The 26,699-nt window shown below is 42.1% G+C and overlaps 1 protein-coding gene and 1 long non-coding RNA gene across 3 annotated transcripts in view; one reads left to right on the top strand and one right to left on the bottom strand.

Annotated features, from left to right (window-relative positions):
- Positions 1-192: 192 nt before the first annotated feature.
- On the bottom strand, positions 193-4,779 carry LOC149979667 (uncharacterized). Of its 2 annotated transcripts, none has more exons than XR_016484656.1 (4): positions 4,680-4,779; positions 4,426-4,466; positions 788-869; positions 193-518 (listed from the first exon to the last, which is right to left on the bottom strand). It is a non-coding gene; the product is annotated as an uncharacterized LOC149979667 (long non-coding RNA). The 2 variants fall into 2 exon arrangements; XR_016484657.1 differs by having other exon boundaries at positions 233-518; positions 788-866.
- Positions 4,780-8,268: 3,489 nt separating this feature from the next.
- The window catches only part of LOC110536227 (uncharacterized), a 27,785-nt gene continuing 9,354 nt past the window's right edge, over positions 8,269-26,699 (top strand). The window contains exons 1-4 of the mRNA XM_021621872.3: positions 8,269-8,432; positions 19,374-20,374; positions 24,585-24,636; positions 25,158-25,290. Coding sequence (XP_021477547.3) covers positions 8,352-8,432; positions 19,374-20,374; positions 24,585-24,636; positions 25,158-25,290 — 1,267 coding nt within the window. The 5' untranslated portion in view covers positions 8,269-8,351. The remainder of the gene's footprint in view (positions 8,433-19,373; positions 20,375-24,584; positions 24,637-25,157; positions 25,291-26,699) is intronic.

Raw genomic sequence — 26,699 nt, 5'->3', positions numbered from 1 at the left:
TGGTTAAGAACAATCATTATCACTAAACTAAAATTACACTGATCAAAGATCTAATCAATTGACTATTGCAAATGGTTGAAGGTGTCTAAAATAATCACTAACACCCATTATCGAGTAGCTAATTAGGCACCCAGTTGGAACATGATATACAGCTTGACAAACATGCATATTTTATCAACCAACCGTTGCTCAATAGTATTGTAATACAAAATCCATTTAAAAAAATATATTTCATCATTAAGATTACTTTATTGGTCAATTGCGCCGAAGGTCCAATCAAAATCTGATTTCTGCATTTAACCCAACCGATAGACAGGTGCTGTTGTGTGTGTTTGAAAAGCAAAATAAAAGGAAACATATTTAAGACAAATTAAAATAAAGAGCTTGTCTTGTCTCTTCTCTGACGAGTCACAGTATCTGTGCAGGTAGGTCTACATACAATAAGTGGAAGGCAGCACTGCCCTGTCTTAACAGACTACTGTGCGGTAGACTATGCTGTCATCAGGTGGAGCTGCTGCCTGTTAGAGCGGGGAAACAGACAGACAAGTACTGGTGAAAAAGGACTACGAATTTTGCTATGATGGAATGTATTGTTTGGAAGTTGATAGTGTAAAGAAGTTATAATGGTGATACAGACATGCCATTATGTTTAAACAATCAAACCTTACTTTTATTGCTTCTACTGTATGTAGCTTAATTATTAACACAATGTGTGGCTATGGATAGAATACACAGCTGGATAAGTAACAGTTCACAACAAAGTTAATCTGAACAGCAGCAGCCTTACCCTGGTCTGTACTTTGTCAGGTCATGTTCTTTAGGATGACAGTGCTGCATGTCACATCATCATTGTCAATAAATGGGTCCTGCTGGTAAAAAGACACAACTGGAGGTTAACACCACAACTCCTCTGTGAGACCCAAGCCTAGATCCAAACGATGAAAAACATTAGGCTACACTTCATAAATACTTTTAAATAGGCCTCTGATTACAAAAAAAAAAATCCGTTTTTTTTGTTGCCATGTACAGTGCCTCGCGAAAGTATTCAGCCCCCTTGAACTTTGCGACCATTTGCCACATTTCAGGCTTCAAACATAAAGATATAAAACTGTATTTTTTTGTGAAGAATCAACAACAAGTGGGACACAATCATGAAGTGGAACAACATTTATTGGATATTTCAAACTTTAACAAATCAAAAACTGAAAAATTGGGCGTGCAAAATTATTCAGCTCCTTTACTTTCAGTGCAGCAAACTCTCCAGAAGTTCAGTGAGGATCTCTGAATGATCCAATGTTGACCTAAATGACTAATGATGATAAATACAATCCACCTGTGTGTAATCAAGTCTCCGTATAAATGCACCTGCACTGTGATAGTCTGAGGTCCGTCAAAAGCGCATCATGAAGAACAAGGAACACACCAGGCAGGTCCGAGATACTGTTGTGAAGAAGTTTAAAGCCGGATTTGGATACAAAAAGATTTCCCAAGCTTTAAACATCCCAAGGAGCACTGTGCAAGCGATAATATTGAAATGGAAGGAGTATCAGACCACTGCAAATCTACCAAGACCTGGCCGTCCCTCTAAACTTTCAGCTCATACAAGGAGAAGACTGATCAGAGATGCAGCCAAGAGGCCCATGATCACTCTGGATGAACTGCAGAGATCTACAGCTGAGGCGGGAGACTCTGTCCATAGGACAACAATCAGTCGTATATTGCACAAATCTGGCCTTTATGGAAGAGTGGCAAGAAGAAAGACATTTCTTAAAATATATCCATGAAAAGTGTTGTTTAAAGTTTGCCACAAGCCACCTGGGAGACACACCAAACATGTGGAAGAAGGTGCTCTGGTCAGATGAAACCAAAATTGAACTTTTTGGCAACAATGCAAAACGTTATGTTTGGCGTAAAAGCAACACAGCTGAACACACCATCCCCACTGTCAAACATGGTGGTGGCAGCATCATGGTTTGGGACTGCTTTTCTTCAGCAGGGACAGGGAAGATGGTTAAAATTGATGGGAAGATGGATGGAGCCAAATACAGGACCATTCTGGAAGAAAACCTGATGGAGTCTGCAAAAGACCTGAGACTGGGACGGAGATTTGTCTTCCAACAAGACAATGATCCAAAACATAAAGCAAAATCTACAATGGAATGGTTCAAAAATAAACATATCCAGGTGTTAGAATGGCCAAGTCAAAGTCCTGACCTGAATCCAATCGAGAATCTGTGGAAAGAACTGAAAACTGCTGTTCACAAATGCTCTCCATCCAACCTCACTGAGCTCGAGCTGTTTTGCAAGGAGGAATGGGAAAAAAATTCTCTCGATGTGCAAAACTGATAGACATACCCCAAGCGACTTACAGCTGTAATCGCAGCAAAAGGTGGCGCTACAATGTATTAACTTACGGGGGCTGAATAATTTTGCACGCCCAATTTTTCAGTTTTTGATTTGTTAAAAAAAGTTTGAAATATCCAATAAATGTCATTCCACTTCATGATTGTGTCCCACTTGTTGATTCTTCACAAAAAAATACAGTTTTATATCTTTATGTTTGAAGCCTGAAATGTGGCAAAAGGTCGCAAAGTTTAAGGGGGCCGAATACTTTCGCAAGGCACTGTATGTTTAGAAAACTGGGAAGGGATACAAAGTATATTGAAAGTAGGGGATTACAAACAGGTGTGGTTCCGGAGTTAATTAAGCAATTAAAACATCCCATCATGCTTAGGGGCATGTATAATGTACAGTACACTGAGTACACAAAACATTAAGAACTAAGTGGAGAGGTGCAAGTGGTAAGCACCAGATCTCCAGTGCTCCCCCACAGCCCGGTTCGACCTGTGCCTGCACTCTAAAGTGGGCATTCAGCCTGGAGGAGTGGTGCCAAGGCTGCGCAGCAGAGCTCCAGAGCTCCCCCTCATCCAGTGCCTCCTCTATGCACCAGGCCTCCCCAGCCTGGTGGGCCCTGTGGCAGCCCCATGCCGTCTCTGCGTCTCCTCCCTCCAGCAACGCCCTCCAGTCCGGGGCCCGCAACAACGAGGATCCCCAGTCCGGGGTCGGTGGCGAGGGGGAACCGTCACGCCCTGACCTTAGAGCTTTTTATGTCTCTATATTGGTTTGGTCAGGGTGTGATTTGGGTGGGCATTCTATGTTCCTTTTTTATATTTCTTTGTTTTGGCTGGGTATGGTTCTCAATCAGGGACAGCTGACCATCGTTGTCTCTGATTGGGAACCATACTTAGGTGGGGAAAAAGCTACCTATGTTTTGCAGGTAGTTGTTTTCTGTTTAGTATTCTACACCTGACAGGACTGTTTCGTTTATTCACGTTATTTTTGTTTGTGTTCAATAAAAGTCATGAACACGGCCACGCTGCGCTTTGGTCCAATTCTTCCTCAACAGACGACACCCGTTAAAGAATTCATACCCTCTGAATATTGTATGAAGGCACTCTACCTGCCCATCTTTATCTAAGTAGTGTGAGTCCCAACCGTGGGTCTCAGGGTTAAGCATGAGGCACCAGATCTGTATTCACAAAACCTTATCCTGCTTTGCGACTAACACCAGTGTATACACCCTGATGTGATGCTAGGGAAATTGTGTTTCCATAGCTAGGGTTGACAGTGAGGACTTGTGAAAAGCAGAATCAACAACCTCTGTATAATCAAAACATTTGCTTTGTGAGACGGTGTTAACCGAGAAGTTGTAAACTCATGTTCACAGTTAGCCATTGTTTTGCAAATGCCACCAGAAAAGCCCCAGCGGCATGACCTTGGCATCAAGTGAAAGCAGGGCCACTGAGGCCATGGCCTAGTGAGTCCCAGGCCGTGGAAGCACAAAAGGCTAAGGCTTTTTGGTAAAACATTATGGTAAAGCCTGTGTTATTATACCAGGTTTTGATAACATTGAGATATGAATTCTACCACTCAAAGAGTGTACAGTCTCAGGCTACAGAAGAACAGAAAAGCAGATGTTTGTTTGAGTAAGGAAATGAAATACTGTAAGTGTAGCACAAAACCACAATGGTCGGCTAAGCTAAAGCCAAATGATTCTACCGGAAACTTCTGTACCACATGGCTGAAGATGTCAGTTAAGCTTATTCCAGGATGTCACAGAAGGTTTATTATATACTGAAACACAACAAGCTACTTCTGCTCTGCTTTGTCACAGTGCATTTTGAAAAACTGCTATTTTGCTTTTAGACATGACTGTAATATGTATTTAATGGGAAGTAAATTATAGACAAAGATAGTGAGTGATGAATTGAATTATGACAGTCATTTTGTTCTGAACATATGTTCCATTCTCAATATTTTACCTGCAATGCATACTCTTAAGAGATTTGGATGATCATCCAAAACCAGCACCATTGAGTCAATGAATATGAAGAGAACATACTAGAATAACGTAGCATAACTTACCACTGATGTGTTTGTGGGCTGGTCTTTGGCCTTTTCATCCTCTGAAGTAAAGAGAGAAAGATGTAAATGTTCTTCAATTGTAGTACTTACTGATACTTTAGATCTGAGAAGACAGATGTTTTTCAGAGGATGTGTGTAGAGGTCATTCAATTGTACTTTCATGTATTTACAATTGTGGAGATCATTCAATTATATTGTTTACTCAGTGAAATTGAACATCAGGTTTAAAAACAATAGTAAAAGACAGACTTAACATTCTAAACATCTAAGCGACAAAAGCACCAGCTATCACCACTGCCAACATGCCCAGAGTGTAACACTCGTCGTGGGGTGGAAGAGGAGGACCAATGCGCAGCGTGGTAAGTGTCCATATTGTTTTAATAAGAATACTGAACAAAAACGACAACACTAACAGTCCTGAATGGTGAAGAAAAACACAGAACAGAAAATAATCACCCACAAAACACAGGTGGGAAAGGCTACCTAAGTATGATTCTCAATCAGAGACAACGAACGACACCTGCCTCTGATTGAGAACCACACCAGGCCAAACACAAAACCACAACATAGAAAAAAGAACATAGACAACTCACCCAACTCACGCCCTGAACATAATAAAACAAAGACATAACAAAAGAACTAAGGTCAGAACGTGACACAGAGGAATGAATAGGTCTCTCGGGGTTATGGGACTGTTGAAGGAGAGACACGTTTAAACTGTAAACTACAGTCCATGAAATATCACAGATAAATGGATGATTAAAATTATCACAGTAATATTGTATTGTTTATACAGTTGTGATAAATTGGAGATAAATCTGTTTATGTTCAGAATAAACAACATAAGAATAAAGCTACTTATTACTGGATATGCACAGATATATTCTAGTCAGGAGGAAGGTATACTGAAAATAACAAAATACAAGATGAATTTTTGTTAATATCTGAAAATGAAATTAATAGGCTATATTTATTTTAATAACTACTACTGTAATCAATTTGGCATGAGTGGGTCTAAGTGAGAAATAAAGCTAAACGAGTGGTAACCTCTGGTAGTCAATCTCAACGCTCCCTTCAGCTTCTTGAGTTTGAAGGGTCTGTGTTTGGAGGGGCAGATGGTTGTTGAGTGGTTGGAGTTTGTCCTGTTTTGTGGGATAAAAATAATTGCATTATTCATTGACCAGTGTTCCAGGAAGACACAGGATCAACTGAATATACATGAAAATAACAATAAGTATCCATGACCCATATGTTTTATATAACATAAAGACAAAGTAAATGTAACTTGACAGTAAAGGATTGTTCTGCACTCATTGGTGCTAGTGGTGGGAAAATCTGGGTTGTTGTTTGTGGATGGACTGTGATGTGAACAGGCATCTTCAGGTTTCCCACACTACACCAGTACCAGACAGTATTTCTTATCTTCAGTCCACTCATGATCACAAATAAGAAATTTGTTTTGGTGGAATCCTTGATCTGTTGTAATTTCACTAATGTTCCATCTAAAGTCCCAGAATTCCACTTCACACAAGAGCCACCTTTCCTGCACCACTTCGGTTCGGGCGCAGTGCTCTCTGACATGGTCGTCAGGTGTACGGTGTTTCCTCTGACACATTGGTGCGGCTGGCTTCTGGATTTAATGGGCATTGTGTCAAGAAGCTGTGCGGTTTGGCTTGGTTGGGTTGTGTTGTGTTTCGGAGTACGCACGGCTCTCAACCGTTGCCTCTCCCAAGTCCGTACGGGAGTTGCAGCGATGAGAAAGACTGTAACAAGAAATTGGGGAGAAAAAGGGGTAAAAAAAACAACAACAAAAAACATGTCAGATCTTCAACGTTATATCCACATTGAAATGGTGTGTTGTGCCCGTTGGGATGTTTCACTATGTTGATAAAAACATGTTATGAAATCTTGTTTGCTAAAAGGCTCGAGAAACATAATACAGACTCCAAAAATATATTGGAACGATTCTGGTTTTTACATAAAGGAATATCATGGCCACGAAGTACCACTTATCAGAAGAAATTAAATTATCTCCCTATGTATTTTGTTTGTATTTTTCTGTTTGTTTGGGATGTTGGTTAGTCTTATTGGTTATTATTTTTGTATTTTATTGGTTGTGGCCCAATGGGCTCCTGTATAGTTTGGTGTATTGTGTGATTCTTTTGTGTTGAATATGAAAAAATGAAATAAATTGTTTAATAAAAAACAACAACTATTGTTTCACTTCACTGAATGTTTGGATTTGCAGACTAACTTTGTAGTGGGAATATGTGGGATAAAGAAGCTTGGTTCTTAGTAAAAGAACCAGGGTTGGTGTCAATTTTATAAATGTACTCATGAATTGACCCCAACCTTGGCAAGAAGAATGTGTTTAAAGTTACAATGTTTATTGGGAAACAGCAACCAAACTTGTAATAATCTTCAGATTAAAAGCAATGCTGATAATTTGATCATAAATACACATACACCTTACTTGCTAGTCTGGAGAAGATGAGGAGGAGGAGGGAGAAGGAGAGATGAGGAGCCATGTGTGTGGGATTTTGGTCTCTGTCCCTTACCTGGTATGAATGCACAAATGTGTGTTTCTAAGACCAAGGTACCAAAGACAATGACTCTACCTCCTAATCTTCATAGGCATCACTGTTTATTACTCGCTTCCTGCTACATTTACGTTAAAATGCCCCCCTCGGTGGCAGATAGCAACTATTACATCCCTTGAGCTTGTTGTAATCTAAGGCTCTCAGTCCTATTTTTAATCTGTTTTCACAATTAACATAAAAGCCAAGACATCTTGGTAGCAATACTATCAATAGGAAGGCTACATAAGGATTACCCTGGCCTGCACATGTAGTTACCAAGAAATGTGCAGTATCTTGTTCCACCACAAGACTGTCCCATGTACTCACTGACGTGCATATGAGTGAGTATGCTCAGGAATGATTACTTAACATTGACAGGGCAGACAATAGATGCTACTCCCTCCTGATTTGCCCTTAAAGTTGTTAAAGCCAGCCAAACAATATGATAAACAGTTTAGTGAGCATTTTGTTCTATAATCAGAATATCAGCTAATCTCATTAACGCCATGTGATACAGATAATCTTCAGGGCATTTGTAAATATGCTTTTGTCAACTTTACACAAATGTATTCTCAACTCTGCATAAGTCAAGTAATGTATTTGATGTGAAAAGATCTGATGTGATTTGTCAAAATACTAATTAGTGGAAAAAAAAAATAGAATTGGGCTACCTGTGTAAATGCAGCCATAGGCTTAGAAGTGTAGCCTTCCTATATGATTGTATATTGCCTTTGCCAAAAGGGTTGGGCTTTTATGGCACAGGTGGTAGAGGCCTTTCTCTCTAAATAGAGGTCCCATGGTTCAGCCCTGTTCCGCTCCAGCTTTCCATTCTCAATGTTCTACACATTCATAAAGTAATTATATCTACACCTACACTGGGTCAAGCTCACTTTGTGCACCCCCGCTTAATTGGTGGCACCAATGCAAGAGTAAGCTACCCATGTTCACATTGGGGTTGTGCACGGGACCCCCTAAATAAGAGTACTATTACCCTGCTACCAAGTTGCCTGGGCTTTTATGGAACAGGTGGTGGTGCTCTGTTCCTTAATCACATCACAATCATGTAAAGTTACTCCAAATCAATGTTCTGCAGATGACCTACTACGAGGAAATGTAGGTTACTATTCATAATCCCACGCATGGTGCATTGAAAGTGTAAGTTTTGTCAAAATGATTGTGGGCAAATTGTACTGACTGTCAAGTTGTGAGCGCTTCAGTACAACCCCCTGTGATATCTGCATGCGGGTCCACGAACGATGAAAGCGCGCCCCCGAGACTTCAGGTGAACGGGAAGCGAGAGCGGGTTATGGTTCAGTGTGCGTCGGGGAAAAGGAAAAAATAAGGAAAATGACCTGCAACAGCTCGTTCTGGGCACATGTGTTCATGACAGCGTATTTACTATGGGTCACGGGATGTGTTGCTCAGAAAGTAAGTAACACATGGCTGCTCTTTGTTTACAGTCTATATTTGCCTCATAAAAAAGCGCAGTGAATTGTTTCACCCGTCATCGGTCTTCTAGTTTAGTGACTGGCTGAAAACTTGTTAAGCAAGAATTAAACTGTATTAAGTTTCCTTGTTGTTGTTGTGTAGCTAGTTATTTTCCACCCAGGGAAAGACAGAATATAGACTTTCCTGGGTAATTTGTAATTATTGTGAGAACTTGATGCACTAAATGCACTGTAAAGTATTGTAGTAGTCCGGTATGCATGTGGACACCACCCGTGCATACACAGGGCTCATCTCTCCAGAAGTTTGAGTATAGTTTTACATTAACAATCACTTTTTAGTAATCTAATACCATTAACTTATAAAATGATCTACTATCCTATCGAGTGCTACAAAACGCTTATTGACATTTCAATAGGAAGCTTCCGATAGTAATCACCCCAAGTTCAAAGTCATGCTGGGTTGGTACTTGAGGAAAATAAGTCATTATTTTATGTGATTTTCCAGTTGATCATTTTGTCAATTTAATGCGCAATTGGATATCAGCTTTTTGCAACTGTAAGATATTACACAAAAATATACATCAATATTAGGCTTTAGCCGGATGTGTCTGCACTTCTTGATAATCAGCTGGCAGCACTCTCTGTAAGGCTGCATTTTCCAACCATGGGGAGGAAAACATCCCATGACACTGAGCATGCACTCAATTTTTTGTCCTCAACTATATCTAGTAGTTAAAGGCAATGGCATGCAGAGTCAGACAGAGAGAGCAGTGAAATGAGAACCACATGGATGAAGCCAGAGCAGGGCATGTTCACCTCCTGTTGGTCTGAGTCTGACTCACTCTCACTTTGTGGTGAAAACAACCCCCACTGCCTGACTGTCTGACACTGACATGGATTTCATGACTTTATTCCTGAACAAGAGCTCTCATAAATCACCCTGTACATACTGTAGAGTAGAGAAACCTTACTCCTGCTCTCTGTTAAACAACACACAGCAGTTTCTGTCTGACAGGGTTCCTAGTACAGTAGTATTTAAGTGTAAACCAACCGTTCCTTTAAAATTCATTATCCGTGTTACATGGCACTGGATTGCATTGTCAGTGGCTTTTTCCTGGTTATTGGGTTTCCACATTCACACTAAGGTGGGGTTTGGGGGTGTAACACACCTGAAACATGTTCAGCTGTATGGTGTAACACACCTGAAACATGTTTAGTACAGTGGAGGCTGCTGAGGGGAGTATGGCTCATTATAATGGCTGGAATGGAGTCAATGGAATGGTATCAAACACATCAAAGATGTGGTTTGCATGTGGTTGATACCACTCCATTGACATCATTCTAGCCATTATTATTAGCCATCCTCCCCTCAGCAGCCTCCACTGGTTTAGCAGTATGGTTGTGCAAAAGATGGTGCAGCAGAAGCAGTCCAGGTGACACTCTGGTTTGGGTTTCTTCTCAATTTGGTCCAAACTAGGAAGAAACCTGTATGTAGGCTATACATTATTATTAATATCTGCTCTCCTCTTCTGAGTGTTCTGTATGTGAACATCTGACACTGTAGCATTGACTTACTGCACATATATTTATGCTATTTATCTGGGGAGAATTAAGCTATTGATCGCCACTGTACTGTATATGAAATATAAGACAGAGGCGTCACATGACCAAATGAATCCATAACATTACTGTGTCATAGTGTCTATGGGCCATGGAAGTGTGCTATTTAATTATGTTCAGTTATTAGCATTTGGGAAAGACTTCCCTAATCTGTTCAGTGCTTACAGGTGATTAACAGAGTCCGGCAGAAGGCGTTCTTTTTAATCACCAAATTCTTCCTGACAACTTTGGCAGCAGTTAGAATGCAGTGGTACCATAAAATCATTTCCCCCACTTCCTATGTGGTTTCTGGTGCTGTAGCCTCTCCGCAATGATTTGAGTGTGACACGGCCATTGTATTTGCATTCGGAAAGTATTCAGACTGCACGACTTTTCCCACATTTTGTTACATTACAGCCTTATTCTAAAAATAAATCTCATCAATCTACACACAATACCCCATAATAACAAAGCGAAAACAGGTTTTTAGACATTTTATCAAATGTATAAAATGTATAAAATGTATAAAAAACAGAAATACCTTATTTACATAATTATTAAGACCCTTTGCTATGAGACTCGAAATTGAGCTCAGGTGCATCCTGTTTCCATTGATCATCCTTGCGATGTTTCTACAACTTGATTGGAGTCCACCTGTGGTAAATTCAATTGATTAGACATGATTTGGAATGGCACACACCTGTCTATATAACGTCCCACAGTTTACAATGCTTGTCAGAGCAAAAACCAAGCCATGAGGTCGAAGGAATTGTTTGTAGAGCTCAGAGACAGGATTGTGTCAAGGCACAGATCTGGTGAAGGGTACCAAAACATTTCTGCAGCATTGAAGGTCCCCGAAAACACAGTGGCCTCCATCATTCTTCAATGGAAGAATTTTGGAACCACCAAGACTCTTCCAAGAGCTGGCTGCCTGGACAAACTGAGCAATTGGGGGAGAATGGCCTTGGTCAGGGAGGTGACCAAGAACCCGATGGTCACTCTGACAGAGCTCCAGAATTCCTCTGTGGAGATGGGAGAACCTTCCAGAAGGACAACCATCTCTGCAGCACTCCACCAATCAGGCCTTTATGGTAGAGTGGCCAGACGGAAGCCACTCCTCAGTAAAAGGCACATGACAGCCTGCTTGGAGTTAGCCAAAGGCACCTAAAGGACTCTCAGACCATGAGAAACAATATTCTCTGGTCTGATGAAACCAAGATTGAACTCTTTGGCCTGAATGCCAAGCGTCGCGTCTGGAGGAAGCCTGGCACCATACTTATGGTGAAGCATGGTGGTGGCAGTATCATGCTGTGGGGATGTTTTTCAGTGTCAGGGACTGGGAGACTAGTCAGGGTCGAGGGGGAAGATAAATAGAGCAAGGTAAAGAGAGATCCTTGATGAAAACCTTCTCCAGAGCGCTCAGGACCTCAGACTGGGGCGAAGGTTCACCTTCCAACAGGACAAAGACCCTAAGCACACAGCCAAGACAATGCAGGAGTGGCTTCGGGACAAGTCTCTGAATGTCCTTGAGTGGCCCAGCCAGAGCCCGGACTTGAACCCGATCGAACATCTCTGGAGAGACCTAAAAAAAGCTATGCGGCAACTCTCCTCATCCAACCTGACAGAGCTTGAGAGGATCTTCAAAGAATAATGGGAGAAACTCCCCAAATACAGTTGTGCCAAGCTCAATCACTGCCAAAGGTGCTTCAACAAAGTACTGCGTAAAGGGTCTGAATACTTGTGTAAATGTGATATTTCAGTTTTTTTTTTGTAATACATTTGCAAACATTTCTAAAATCCTGTTTTTTGCTTTGTCATTATGTGTTATTGTGTGTAGATTGATGGGGGGGGGGGGGGGACAATTTAATAAAATTGTATTGGTCACATACACGTGTTTAGCAGATGTTATTGCGGGTGTAGCGAAATGCTTGTGTTTCTAGCTCCATCAGTACAGTAATATCTAGTAAGTAATATCTGATAATTTCACAACAATACACACATCTAAAGTAAAGGAACGGAATTAAGAAACATTTTCTGGGCTAATAATGTAAGAATTAACAAATAAAAAATACTGCAAAGTTGCCTAGAAACTAGAAGCACGGCTGCCCTATCTGTCTGCACCATGGTTGTACACCATTTAGAAGAAGGCTGTAATGTAACGAAATGTGGAAAAAGTCAAGTGGTCTGAATCCTTTCCGAATGTACTGTATAGAAATGCCAATTATCTCCTAGAAAATGTGCAATTGTGTGTGATTTCATTGGATTACAAGTGCGGCCATTTTGGTTTCACTATCGCAATTTGCTAAAACTTCATTCTAGTTTTGATTGAAGTGTTGTTTGAGATAATCTGGTGTTTGTTTCTTTATCAACATTTTCCTTTGAATCTTTTTTAAATATATTTTTAAATGTATTTTGTTTTTTCATTGCAGAGTTCTCCCTTGGGTAATTTTAAAATAAATATTAGTTATGACCACCCACTACTACAACACTAGGAAGGAGAATCTCTAAGCCTACAAACTGTCAAGACTCGTCCCCATCCACTGTGACTGAGTGGCGGTGAGCAGTAGAATTCTTAGAACTGAACAACAAAAGCCCTTGGTATATTGAATTGTCAGCGTCCCCAGCTTTAGTTTCTGTGTGCGTAGGGTGCTCACTATCTTTTCAATTATCTGCCTGATGGGGCACTCTAAATGATGCCTTTGTCCTCTTGTCCTCTTTTGTATAAAGTTGATTTTTGGAGCAGCGTAAACAGGCTTGGAATTCATTGCATCCACCCCCAAAAGGGAACCTTTCAACTTTGATAAATCCACCACCCGAACATCTAGACAAATGAGAACCACCCTAACATCTAGACAAATGAGAGCATGTTTGACATTTGAAGTTATGAAATATTACAGTATCTTTACATAATTTCATTGCTTATTCTAATGTTGATTTTTAAACAAGCATCAGTTTGATGCTGAGGAATTCACTGAGGAATTCATCCCCTAGCTAAATGTCTAAAGTCCATAAAGAGACTGGTTCATACTGTAAACACATATTGGTCCGACGGTGAGGTTGGCATGATGGTAAATCAACTGTACCGTTACTTTAAATGAGATGAATGGGCCAGGCAGAGGGAGAGAGCGAGAGCTCCAGCTGCCCAGCTAGCTGGCTTGGCTGTTCTGGCTGTGTGTGTTGTTGTCATCCTGTATGGTGGGGCTACTCGCTCAGCTGCTGAGAGATTAATTACTGAGGATGCATCCATTCACTGCCTGGATCACATTCCAAATCTGGAAATTATTTATCCAAATTGGTCCGAACCACCATGGAGACATAACTCTGACTGACTGCATCTCATCAACATGCTTTAATTTCTAGTCTAGGCGTCCTTAGTTAATGACTGTTAGTGTAACCTTCTATCCAGAGAGGAAGAAAAATACAGGGTAAACTATGTTAATTGGTGTGTGCACCACAAATGTGGAACCCCCTATCCAACATCCCGCCCACTCAGCCACATATCTATGTGGAGTTGGAGGGTCCACCACCACCACTACAATGCTGAACATTCCACTGTCTCATGCGGAGCAGAGAAAATGTGTGGCCCCAACATTGACGACCAAAGATTATCGTGGCCTTGATGGTAATTTGAAAAGGTCTGAATTTTGTGCGGTGATTTAGTGCATGAGGACTCTGCTCTCTCAGGCCAGTGGGGGCAGCTTCAGCTAGAGCCCAATCAGGAAGCTCACCAATTGTTTGTAAACTCACCCTGAGTGAAGCTGAGGACTTGGGATACCTGCATACACCACCACACCATGCTTAGAGTGCCTTCAGAAAGTATTCAAACCCCTTGACTTTTTCCACAATTTGTTATGTTACAGCCATATTCTAAAATAGATTAAATAAAAACAATTCCTCAGCAATCTACATACTATACCCCATAATGACAAAGGTCCCCATGAACACAGTGGCCTCCATCATTCTTAAACGGAAGACGTTTGAAACCACAAAGACTCTTCCTAGAGCTGTCAAACTGAGCAATCGGGGGAGAAGGGCCTTGGTCAGGGAGGGGACCAAGAACCCGATGGTCACTCTGACAGAGCTCTACAGTTCCTCTCTGGAGATGGGAGAGTCTTCCAGAAAGACAACCATCTCTGCAGCACTCCACCAATCAGGCCTTTATGGTAGCCATACAGAAGCCACTCCTCAGTAAAAGTCACATGACAGCCTGCTTGGACTTAGCCAAAAGGCACCTAAAGACTCTCAGACCATGAGAAACAAGATTTTATGGTCTGATGAAACCATGATTGAACTCTTTGGCCTGAATGCCAAGCATCACATCTGGAGGTAACCTGGCACCATCCCTATGGTGAAACATGGTGGTGGCAGCATCATGCTGTGGGATGTTTTTCAGCGTCAGGGACTGGGAGACTAGTCAGGATCGAGGCAAAGATGAACAGAGCAAAGTACAGAGAGATCCTTGATGACAACCTTCTCTAGAGCGCTCAGGACCTCAGACTGGGGCGAAGGTTCACCTTCCAACAGGACAACAACCCTAAGCACATAGTCAAGACAACGTAGGAGTGGCTCTGAATGTCCTTGACTGGCCCAGCCAGAGCCCGGACTTGAACCCGATCTAACATCTCTGGAGAGACCTGAAAATAGTTGTTCAGCAACGCTCCCATCCAACCTGACAGAGCTTGAGAGGATCTGCAGAACAGAATGGGAGAAACTCCCCAAATACAGGTGTGGCAAGCTTGTGGCATCATACCCAAGAAGACTCTAGGCTGTAATCACTGCCAAAGGTGCTTCAACAAAGTACTGAGTGAAGGATCTGAATACTTTTTAAATTTCTAAGAAATTATTCTTATTTTATTTAACCTTTATTTAACTAGGTAAGTCAGTTAATTAAGAACAAATTCTTCTTTACAATGACGGCCTACCAAAAGGCAAAAGGCCTCCTGCGGGGACGGGGGCATGGGATTAAAAAATAAAGATAAAAACAATATAAATATTGGACAAAACACTCATCACAACAAGAGCGACAACACAACACTTCATAGAGAGACCTAGGACAACAACACAGCAAGGCAGCAACACATGACAACACAGCATGGAAGCAACACTACATTAGCTAACAAAAAAAATACTGTTTTTGCTTTGTCATTATGTGGTATTGTGTGTAGATTTGATGAGGGGAAAAAAACAATTTTATACGTTTTAGAATAATGCTGTGGAAAAAGTGTCTGAATACTTTCTGAAGGCACTGTATTGTACAAGTTGTGGGCTCGTGTATCAGTGCCTTTTCACATCTGTGGACAGACAACACCGGGTGCAAGGATGTTGTGTCTTAGTATGGTGCTTATATGACACACAGATTCATTATTCTCCACAGTAGAAATAACCCCAATGTCTATGCTCTAGATTTCTGTCTGTGTCTGACCTGACCAGCAACAGTGGCTAAATGATTGGACTGTGACAGACATACAGAGGAGCTTCTGAGCCCTGGGTTATATAACACTTCATCTGGGAGTTGGCATAGCTGAAGCGTCAGCCTGTGGCGCAGTGTCACTTTTCTACTCCAGTAAACAGCGCCTGGGAGGATCCCTGCCCCCTTGAGGGGCCCGTCTGGCTGTTTAGGAGCCAGTCAGGGGCTGTTTGTGCATGTGAGGGAAGGGAATGAGTGAGTGTGTGACAGCGATCTCTATGGGAAGTTGAGCCTCTGTTTCAAGGGTTTTAGCTGGGGCTTTCATCATACTAGTTGTATACTCACTAACCTGTTTCAATTCCTCAGTAAGCTCTTCAGTTGTTAGGGAGAGTTTTTTTATGATTTATAGATTGGAATTGTGTTCAAAATTCATATTCCAAACAGCAAATCAATCATAGGGATATTCTTTTAGTAGGCTTTGTATAAAGTTCAAACTATATTTCAGGTAATTTGCAGTTCTGGAAATGTTGTTCTGACAAAGGATTCAAGTTGCTTAACAATATCAATATTATGGTCAACCTCAAACTAATCACAGGTTTGCATTTGACATTCCAATGCACAAGTCATTCTACAGCATTATATGCTTGGCTTCTCTGCTTTTGTACAGGGATCGTTTAGTCAATCTCCTTGTGTGGCACAACTCGGGTGCAATGACCGACCAGCAGGGTCTTCTGTAAACTTTCTGCCTGCTCCTACTTATTAACATCACTTCATTAAAGTGTTATCTCCCATCCCACCATGAAGTGGTGCAACCAAACAGCACTGCTGCCCACTGTTGCCCATGAGAAAAGGCTTCCTTGAATAATGCCCGTCCTGGCTGCGACTGCCAGTGGAGAGGCCTGTGTCTGTGATGTAACAGAACTGGGATGTTTGGCATTATAAGAATGTCCCATTTGCATTTTACACTGTGGCACTTTGAGGCCATTCATGTGTAGTCTACCATGTACATCACACCACAGTGAGGGTGGCCGACCTCCAGATAGCCAGTCCTAGTGCAGCCAGAGCCAGGAAAATGACGGTCCCTGTCCTTCCTTCCCTGACAAAGTTCTCTCTCTTTCTATGTAGCCCACACACTGTCAATAGAAAGAGCCTGGCTACACGAATGTGGATTTGGACACTTATATTGGTCACGGAGACAGACAAACACACCCCTCCCTTCCCCCCCATGTTGTCAAGCTGTTCCCTTCATTCTATAGGGTATGGCACAATACCACTACACTGCACAACACCATAGAGCAAACAGGGAAATTGGCTTACTTCATGCAACCTCTCTGGGAATGGCATTTGACCAGTTCAAATGTCATCCGCGTCATTTATGTATTGTTGTTGTGGCGCTCATGACATGAGTTCCTAGTAAGTCTAAGGCCATTTTCTCTTTTGCACCTTACTATGACATAATGTTTTCACACTAAACAGCAGAGAAAGCTTTGAGAAAGAAAAGGCTATTATACAATACTCTTAGAACTAGTTGGGCTTCAAAGTGTGCCTTGATTCTTATAATTTATCACTGTTATATAAGCCTCTATCACTATCAAATTGTATTTACCACTGCATAAATTAGAATTTGTTTCTGTAATTATTTGATTTTGGTGCCCAAACTTGACAATGAGTGTACTGTGTCCATAGCAATAAAACATTTACCACTTTTCAGTTCATCTTAAAGAGCCAATGAACACCCCAATTAGCACGTGTGTTTTTCTGTTGCTCATTAGAAGCAACAGAAAAGGTGTGTTTCTGATTCCGCGTTTGGTTAATGATGTTTGTCCCACATGAGACACTGTAGACCCGGAAGCCTATTTCACTCCCTCGAAATCCCCAGAATGAATCTAAGATAAGTCAAGAAATCTGTAATTTATTTAGACATGTTTTCTGAGGATGTTTTAGTTGCACAGTTTTACATCTAACTAAGGTGTTTGGTGCAGTATTTCTCAAGTAAAAAAATGTGCAACGTGTTCTTTTATTAAAACAAAGCCAGAGGTGCTGGGCAGGTGCTGGGCAATGCCAAGAGTGTGCAAAGCTGTCATCAAGGCAAAGGGTGTCTACTTTGAAGAATCTCAAATCTCAAATATACTTGGATTTGTTTAACACTTTTTTGGTTACTACATGATTCCATATGTGTTATTTCATAGTTTTGATGTTGTCATTGTTATTCTACAATGTAGAAAATAGTAGAAATAACGAAAAAACCTTGAATGAGTAGGCGTGTCCAAATGTTTGACTGCTACTGTACATCCTCAAATCAAACTTAATTTACCTGTTGTGGCGCATGGATGTTCCAAACTCCGTTTTAGACGAGACTGACTTTATGACAAATTATTCTATTTACACTTTATATTAAATTTTGACACTAGAATAACTGTTTCTGACTCGTATCGATGCCACACAGGCCATTTCCAAATGGATTTGTTTTGCTTTTTAAAGGCACTCCTTCTGTTATTATAATTTGTCAATTGTATTTAATACAAACCAAAAACACATACTGGATTACTAGCACAACACATGGTGGCTTATCTCTTTCAACACAAGTGGCTTGTCTCTTTCCCATGTATATAATATACATATTTTCCCATGGTTAGAAATAATAGCTAAGATGAATACGCTGTTGCAATGTTTTGATCCAATGTTTTTAGTCAAATGTTGTTCACCAACATATTGCAAAATTGTTGAGTCATTAAGTGGTCAGGATAGGGAGGTCTGAAACAGATTGATTACATATGCTGTTACGTGATGGTCAGGCGATCAGGACTGTTACACCTCTGGCGTGATATCCTTAATAAAATGCATTCAATATTTTCGGTGCATTCATGTGCTTTGAAAACACCTCTTTCATTAACTGTACAGAACACACACCACACACACACACAGATATGTATGTCCTTACTGCCCTCCAGCTCTCTGTAAGGGACATTCTGACCTGGCTGTGAGGCTGCCAGCTGTATCAGCAATAGAGAGGCCTTTGAGTTGCAGTCAGAAGGACGGAGGGGATTGCTGAGGCCAAACCTAGCAGCAGCCTCTCTCATACAGTGATGACTGAAAAGTACATCCAGATTTGGCTTCTTAAAATCTGAGGAATGCCTTTGATAAATGCATGCATATGGAGAGATGAGATGGGCCATGGAGTGGCAATCAAAGTGTCTATCTGGCGTTGGTCAATGGCAGTGGTGCTGGTGCTCCTTTTGCTCACACACACACCGTGTTTTAAATGTGTTTCCAGCCAGACTACTAGTGTTGCCTGGGGCATTGGCTGGTTTGTTACCTGTCTGGTGGTGGAGGCTGTGCTGGTTGAGCCCCGGCTAGGTCGTTGCTCGGTTCCCACAGTCCATAACCTGGGCTGAGAGGAAAGCTCATAAACACACCAGCCCTCCTACAAAGGTCTGGACCTGAGCTCTGGGCCCAGCAGCCCCAGCCACACATCTGCCACTGCTTAGCCAGGCTGAGGTCCCCTTCCACCGTCCACCCCACACACCTGGGAAGCATTACAGCCAGCTCAGCGTGTTTTAAGAAACCCTCCCCAGGGTTACCCAAGCACAGGCATGCAAGGCACCGCCATGGCTTTGATATACTGGCTGGCAGAAGAGGAGGGTTGAATAGTTCAGGTCTGGTTGCAGTTCATTGTTTTTTAGGCAATGTGCAATTCAGCTCAACTGTATTATTTGTTTAAAAGGCAGCCTTATTTGTATTATATGTCCCTAGACGTTATCATCATGTCTTTTTATTTTATTTTTATGTCTGCTGATTTTCTGTAGGTCTTTAACAAGTGCTGGTATACAGTAGAGATGTCGATCATTAGAGATGCTAGCGTTTTTACGTACACTCATGTCCCCCTCACCAAGCCCATGTATGTGATTATTGCAGGTCTACTTTGATTGTGGAGCGAAGGTGGATGTTGTGGATGTCCAAGGCCTCATCCTGTCTCCTGGGTTTCCCTATAACTATTCCTCAGGGACCCACTGTGTCTGGCAGTTCTTTGTGCCCGTCGGCCACCAGCTCATACTGGAGATATTTGACTTTGACGTGTTCGAGAGCCACGACCCCTCTGCCCAGTACACTGCCATCTCTAACTTGAAAGTGGAAGATGCTGAGGCTGACGATGGGGCAACGTTCCCGTCTGGCGGTCCGGTCACAGATGAAAACATGTCAATGCTGGCTAAAGACGTCCCCGTAACTCAGGCTCAGGGGGGCAGAGCGAAAGCCCCCCAGTCCTCCTTCCAACATGACAAGGTCAAGCAGGTGGTGGTGCAAGAGCAGTCCACCAAGATGGAGATCGCCAAAGTCTCCAACTCTGCTAAAAGGTCCACCTCTGATATTGCATCCCCACATCCCCCCTCACACCTCCTACCCAGGGACCAGGCAGCGGTGAACTCAATCACCTCTCCTCTCCTCAGAGGCGACCCTGACCTGAACCCTACCGCTAACCCCAGAGCAGCAGCCCCAGACCTGGCTGTGGTTGTAGACAAGGCCACCACTCCGACCTCTCCGCCCCCCACGGACAATGAGTCAGTGAGCTCTGAGACCCAGGTGGTGGACGCTTGCCCCCACGACGTCCTCTACATCTCAGACCTCCTCACTTTCTCCTCGCGCTTCTGCGGCTCCAACAGGCCCTCCAGCAGCCAGCTGGTGTTTGGCTCCAGCCAGGAGATGGTAGAGGTCATCATGGAGTTGATCACCACCACCCACTGGGGCCGCGGCTTCGCCCTGCTCTTTCACTACCACAACCGGACAGAACCGGATGGAGATGACCCCCGGCACGCCTACGCCCCTGCCGGGGCCAGCAAGATGGGCTCTCTGCTGGCTGCCATGAGCGGAGCAGCCTTCTTTGCCATGGTGCTCACCAGCACTCTATGCATAATTTTCAGGTATGTAAAAGCATGCAGAGAGAGTTGCTGTGGTATGACATCCATTTGTCACATATGTGTTGTGTTATCAGGGAGTCAGAGCAACCTATTTATATCCAACCAGTACGTCAGGGGTGACATGCAGAGAGAATTGTGCAAGTGTTACCGGTGTAGATTGCCTCTGCGTTGTGTTTTGATCGGCTTACATATACTGTACGGTGCATTCGGAAAGTGCATTTTGTTACGTTACAGCCTTTTTCTGAAATTGATTAAATAAAAAAAGATCCTCATCAATCTACACACAATACCCCATAATTACAAAGCGAAATATATATATATTTTTTTGCAAATGTATTAAAAATAAAAAACAGAAATATTAAGTATTAAGACCCTTTGTTATGAGACTCAAAATTGAGCTCCGGTGCATCCTGTTTCTATTGATCATCCTCTAGATGTTTCTATTTTATTGAAGTCCACCTGTGGTAAATTCAATTGATTGGACATGATTTGGAAAGACACATCTGTCTATATAAGGTCCCACAGTTGACAGTGAATGTCAGAGCATAAACCAAGCTCCAGAGTTCCTCTGTGGAGATGGGAGAACCTTCCAGAAGAACAACCATCTCTGCAGCACTCCACCAATCAGGCCTTTATGGTAGAGTGGTCAGACGGAAGCCACTCCTCAGGAAAAGGCACATGAGAGCCTGCTTGGAGGTTTTCCAAAAGGCACCTAAAGGACTCTCAGACCATGAGAAACAAGATTCTTTGTTCCGATGAAACCAAGATTGAACTCTTTGGCTTGAATGCCAAGCGTCAAGTCTGAAAGAAACCTGGCACCATCCATACGGTGAAGCATCGTGGTGGCAGAATCATGCTGTGGGGATGTTTTTCAGCGGCGGGGAAAGAGAGATCCTCGATGAAAACCTGCTCCAGAGCACTCAGGACCTCAGACTGGGGCGAAGGTTCACTTTCCAGCAGGACAACGACCCTAAGCACACAGCCAAGACAACACGGGAGTGGCTTCGGGACAAGTCTCTGAATGTCCTTGAATGGCCCAGCCAAAGCTCGGACTTGAATCTGATCTAACATCTCTGGAGAGACCTCCAAGTTCGTGATATCCAATTGGTAGTTACAGTCTTGTCCCATCATTGCAACTCCCGTACAGACTCGAGAGAGGCTAAGGTCAAGAGCCGTGCGTCCTCCGAAACACGATCCCGCCAAGCCTCATTGCTTCTTCACACACTGCTCGCTTAAACCGAAAGCCAGCCGCACCAATGTGTCGGAGGAAACACGTACAGCTGGCGACCGAAGTCAGTGTACATGCACCTGGCCGCCACAAGGAGTCGCTAGAGCACAATGGGACAAGGATATTCCAGCTGGCCAAACCCTCCCCTAACCGGATGACGCTGGGCCAATTGTGCACTGCCTCATGGGTCTCCCGGTCGTGGCCCCCCTATGGGACTCCCAATCATGGCCATTTGTGATACAGCCCGGGATCGAACCCAGATCTGCAGTGACGCCTGTAGCACTGCGATGCAGTGCCTTAGACCGCTGTGCCACTCGAGAGGCCCCGACCAAAAATACAAACATTTATACATTTTAGAATAAGGCTGTAACGTAACAAAATGTGGAAAAAGTCAAGGGGTCTGAATACTTTCCGAATGCACTGTAACAATTAAATTGTTTCACATAACAGTACAATAACAAACACAATGTACACTATAGCTTATAGGCCTAGGCTAGCCAGCCAGCCAACCAGGCGTTATGTACATGACATGCACTTGTGAACTGCTAACGGTAAAATATTGTCAACATTTCTTAACAAACAAAAACACATGGCATACCTGACAACAGGAAAAACTTGCTGTGCTGTCCTTGTACGCCAACTCCTCTGCAAAGTACAAATTCACAACGAAAGGGGACATGAATAGCCCAATGACGATGTAGCCTACAGTAAAAAGTACAATAGATGGCTAACATGTACAGTATGCATAACGTATCTGATAAAAAGTTAACAAATGCATGAATATCCCAATATACTGGTAGGAGACCATAATGTTACACAGTCAAGGACCATGTAAACTCATTATAAGTGGTTTAACATGTAGTATTAATTATGATTTTCATGACACAATTTTACTGTAACCTAGCTCTTCCACATGGGTACATTAGACAGGGAAAGGTATGGGGCGCAGGGGAAGTTTTCAGGTGGATCACAGGAGGAGAAGGAATGTACAGTAATATCAGGCATGGAACTATTCAGATTTTGTGTTATTATACAATATGAAATTCAACATTTTTATTTTGTCATACACATTTTGTGATTGCTTTCCCTATTGACTCAAGCATAAACATAAACAAGACCATGCACAATGGGAATGATTGTCTCTTCATGATCCCTGTAGTTCACCTGTGCAACATCTTCAGGTAAAGCAAGCCATGTAGAAAGAAATTAGTCATAAAGATACCTTTGTCAGACATGTTTTGTGTTATAAATATATTTCCCTGACAACCTGAGACATGCAGTTCTCAAGCATAAACATAAACTAGACCATGCACATTCTGCACAATGGCAAGAATTGTCCTTTTATGACCCTCCAAGGGAGATGGCACAACTGTTGGGTCTTTGATGTTGGCCAGTGTAACAAAGATTCCCCCCATGAATGAGATGGTAGCCGTGAATGGGATAGTCTGCCAGTCAGTCCTCCTCCTCCACTAGTGTGCTGCTGCTGATGGCCTGCCTGTTGACTCAGCTGGAGGCCTTGGTTGGTCCCTGATGAGACCCAGTGAAAGGTTTGGGTGTAGCTGCCTTGATGTGCAGCATTATCACCATTCTACAGAGAGGGAGAGGGAGAGCGAGCGAGTGAGACACGGAGGGAACGAGACGGAGGGAACGAGACGGAGGGAGGGTGAGGGCCGTTCAAGGTGCAGCACCTGGCATCGATTCCAACTGACGAAGAGAAATGCAGCCATACAAAAGCCAGTGGGAGAATAAGGAAGGAAGACGAGAAGAGCAGAGATCCTTGTGTTGCTGTGCTGTGAGCCTCTGTCCTGCCGAGGTGCCATCATGGTTGTTTAATAGAACAAGAACAACATACAGTATCAAAAGGTGTAATTTACAGGTTGTTCTCTTGGTCGATCCCATGGGGAGACAACAGTAGCACACGCTGCTAGTACCAGTTCTATAGCAGGGTGTAATATTATCCATGCCAGGTGACTAAATGAGTATCACCGTTGTACTCAACCAGCCTGATTCACATCTCTAGTTCCCTCCAGGAAGGTTTCAATTCCTATACATATAAAACATCTATCTCTATGAAAATTCCCCTCAATCTAGTCAACTAAACTCAAAGGAAAAGCACAGTTTTTTTTATTACTTGTGCAATTTAACATTTTTCTCAGCTTGAAAGCATTCTGTATTGAAAAAACAAATACACACACAATACTTTATGATATACTGTTGCAACATACTGTACATCTCCGTGAAATAGGTTACACAGTAGAAATGGGTTATTCTCAAAAACCTATGAGTGGCTGTTGAGCACAATAAGCCCATTTGTGTAGTTCTTACTTCTTGCTGCTAATGAAAGGGAAATTGAAAACACACTTCTAATAAAATGAAAGTCTAATTACCAGGAACAACAACACACGGATTAAACATGATCAGGAAGCCAAGAAGGGCATTTCCATCATGCGTAATATTTGTATGTATTTTTTTATTTGACCCTTTATTTGACCTGGTAAGTTGACTCAAAACACATTCTCATTTACAGCAACGACTTCCACAGCCATGACTGCTTTAGAGAAATCCCTCATGCATGTTGGAGAGCAGTTAGAGTTGTATTAGTCGTGTCCTGGCGCCATGGTTTTTAATTGTACCAGAAATGGGTATACAAAAGCATTTAGATCTTGGTTAATGAACAGAATCCCCTCAGCTGCTTGAGCTGCCCTTTAGAGAAACAACTTGGGGCTGTTTGTATGTCGTGATTTAGCTAGCTAGACTTTTTATGTTTTGAGGAAGAACCTCAGTGAAGTTCCCGTTTCTAATTGTGGGGGAATATGTTCATTTTGTAAAACATTTTGGAGAACAGTTGCCCTAAATAACAGTCAAGCTTTCACAAATAGCATGAAAGAGAATGTCGTCAAAAAAGTAAATAATGGTTTTCAAAGATATGTAAAACAGTCAAGAAATGCATAACTGCAATGTTGTGGCTCTTTTTTTGTTTTCCAGACCTAAACTATGTCCGAAAAGAGCCAGCTCTTGCTCATCCAACAACTCTGAGGTAAACGGAAAACGACCCTTGTGTGTGTGTGTGTGTGTGTGTGTCCAGACATTCCTCTGTAGGCTAGCTTCTGACTGGAATCAGGGAACATTTCATTCATATCCTCTAGACTACAGCCACTGGAACAAATGCAAATACCCTCCGCTGGCCTGGCGCTGTTGTTGTCCAACTTCTCCCACGCAGGGCAGGCAGCCTGAGGTAGACTGACTGGGGTCAGACTGACTCACACACACACACACACACACACTGGACAAGTTACACTTCCCTAATACACTTCTATTTGGGATTGAACTTTAGTGTGCTAACAAGGAAAGAAGCAAAACAGTCCTACAAGTTCTGGTCTCTTTTAGTATCTTATTGCCACGAGATCCTAATACCCCATTGTTTATCAAAACATTTAATTAATGGATCAAAACAACTTTAGTTTATGTCTGTATTTCATAGTGCTGTGCAGCCCTACTCCCTTGGTGTATGTGCTCTGGTAGGCAGCTGTAATAGTACTTGCTGACTCTAAATTGTAGGTGCAGGAGGGAGTGCAGAACTCTGGAGCTGACGTCCGTGAGCTGCAGCTGGTGGCTCCTAATCAGCCCAGCCTGGAGGTCCCTAGGACAGCAGAGAACGACAACAACCACTCCCTCAGCCTCACACACACAGGTGGGTATGCACACGCACGCATTCGCATGCGCGCGCGCACACACACACACACACTATCTCCTCTCTCTCCCTCTAACACTCCCCTGTTTTTCCCTCTACTTGTGCTCCAGCCACCTAGCCTAGTGAATCCGCTCGCTCCCCCTGACCTGCTCCCCCTCTCTATCTCCATGATTGAGGGGTACCGCTGGGGTGTTTGGTCTGGTTCCGACCTGGCTGACTGACTTAATCTGCCCCTAAACCTAACTTACATGTTCAGTGTAATTGTGACACTGTTATTTCATTCAGCTGTGAAACTATGACAGAAAAATTGTACACTTGGCCTGACTGTCAGACCTCCAACACACAGTAATAGAGCAGGTAGGATTCTCAACAGTAATAGAACTTGTAGGATTCTAAACAATAATAGAACTGGTAGGATTCTCAACAGTAATATAACTTGTAGGATTCTCAACAGTAATAGAACTGGTAGGATTCTCAACAGTAATAGAACTTGTAGGATTCTAAACAATAATAGAACTGGTAGGATTCTAAACAACAATATAAATAATACAACTGGTAGGATTCTAAACAATAATAGAGCTGGTAGGATTCTAAACAGTAATAGAGCTGGTAGGATTCTAAACAGTAATAGAGCTGGTAGGATTCTAAACAATAATATAAATAATATAACTGGTAGGATTCGAAACAATAATAGAGCTGGTAAGATTCTAAACAGTAATAGAAATAATAGATCTGGTAGGATTCTAAACCGTAATAGAAATAATATAACTGGTAGGATTCTAAACAGTAATAGAGCTGGTGTGATTCTAAACAGTAATAGAGCTGGTATGATTCTAAACAATAATAGAACTAATAGGATTCTAAACAGTAATAGAAATAATATAACTGGTAGGATTCTAAACAGTAATAGAGCTGGTAGGATTCTAAACAGTAATATAAATAATGGAACTGGTAGGATTCTAAACAGCAATAGAACTGGTAGGATTCTAAACAATAATAGAGCTGGTAGGATTCTAAACAGTAATAGATATAATAGAACTAGTAGGATTCTAAACAATAATAGAACTAGTAGGATTCTAAACAATAATAGAGCTGGTAGGATTCTAAACAATAGTAGAGCTGGTAGGATTCTAAACAGTAATATAAATAATATAACTGGTAGGATTCTAAACAATAATAGAGCTGGTAGGATTCTAAACAGTAATAGAGCGGGTAGGATTCTAAACAGTAATCGAGCGGGTAGGATTCTAAACAGTAATAGAAATAGTATAACTGGTAGGATTCGAAACAGTAATAGAGCTGGTAGGATTCTAAACAGTAATAGAGTTGGTAGGATTCTAAACAGTAATAGTTCTGGTAGGATTCTAAACAATAACAGAAATAATAGAACTGGTAGGATTCTAAACAAT

The sequence above is a fragment of the Oncorhynchus mykiss genome, chromosome 11 (assembly GCF_057628025.1).
Source record: "Oncorhynchus mykiss isolate SJ-2025 chromosome 11, ASM5762802v1, whole genome shotgun sequence".
NCBI classification, from domain to species: Eukaryota; Metazoa; Chordata; class Actinopteri; order Salmoniformes; family Salmonidae; genus Oncorhynchus; species Oncorhynchus mykiss.
Note: the sequence above shows the minus strand (reverse complement) of the source record. Positions and strands in the feature narration are given on the sequence as shown.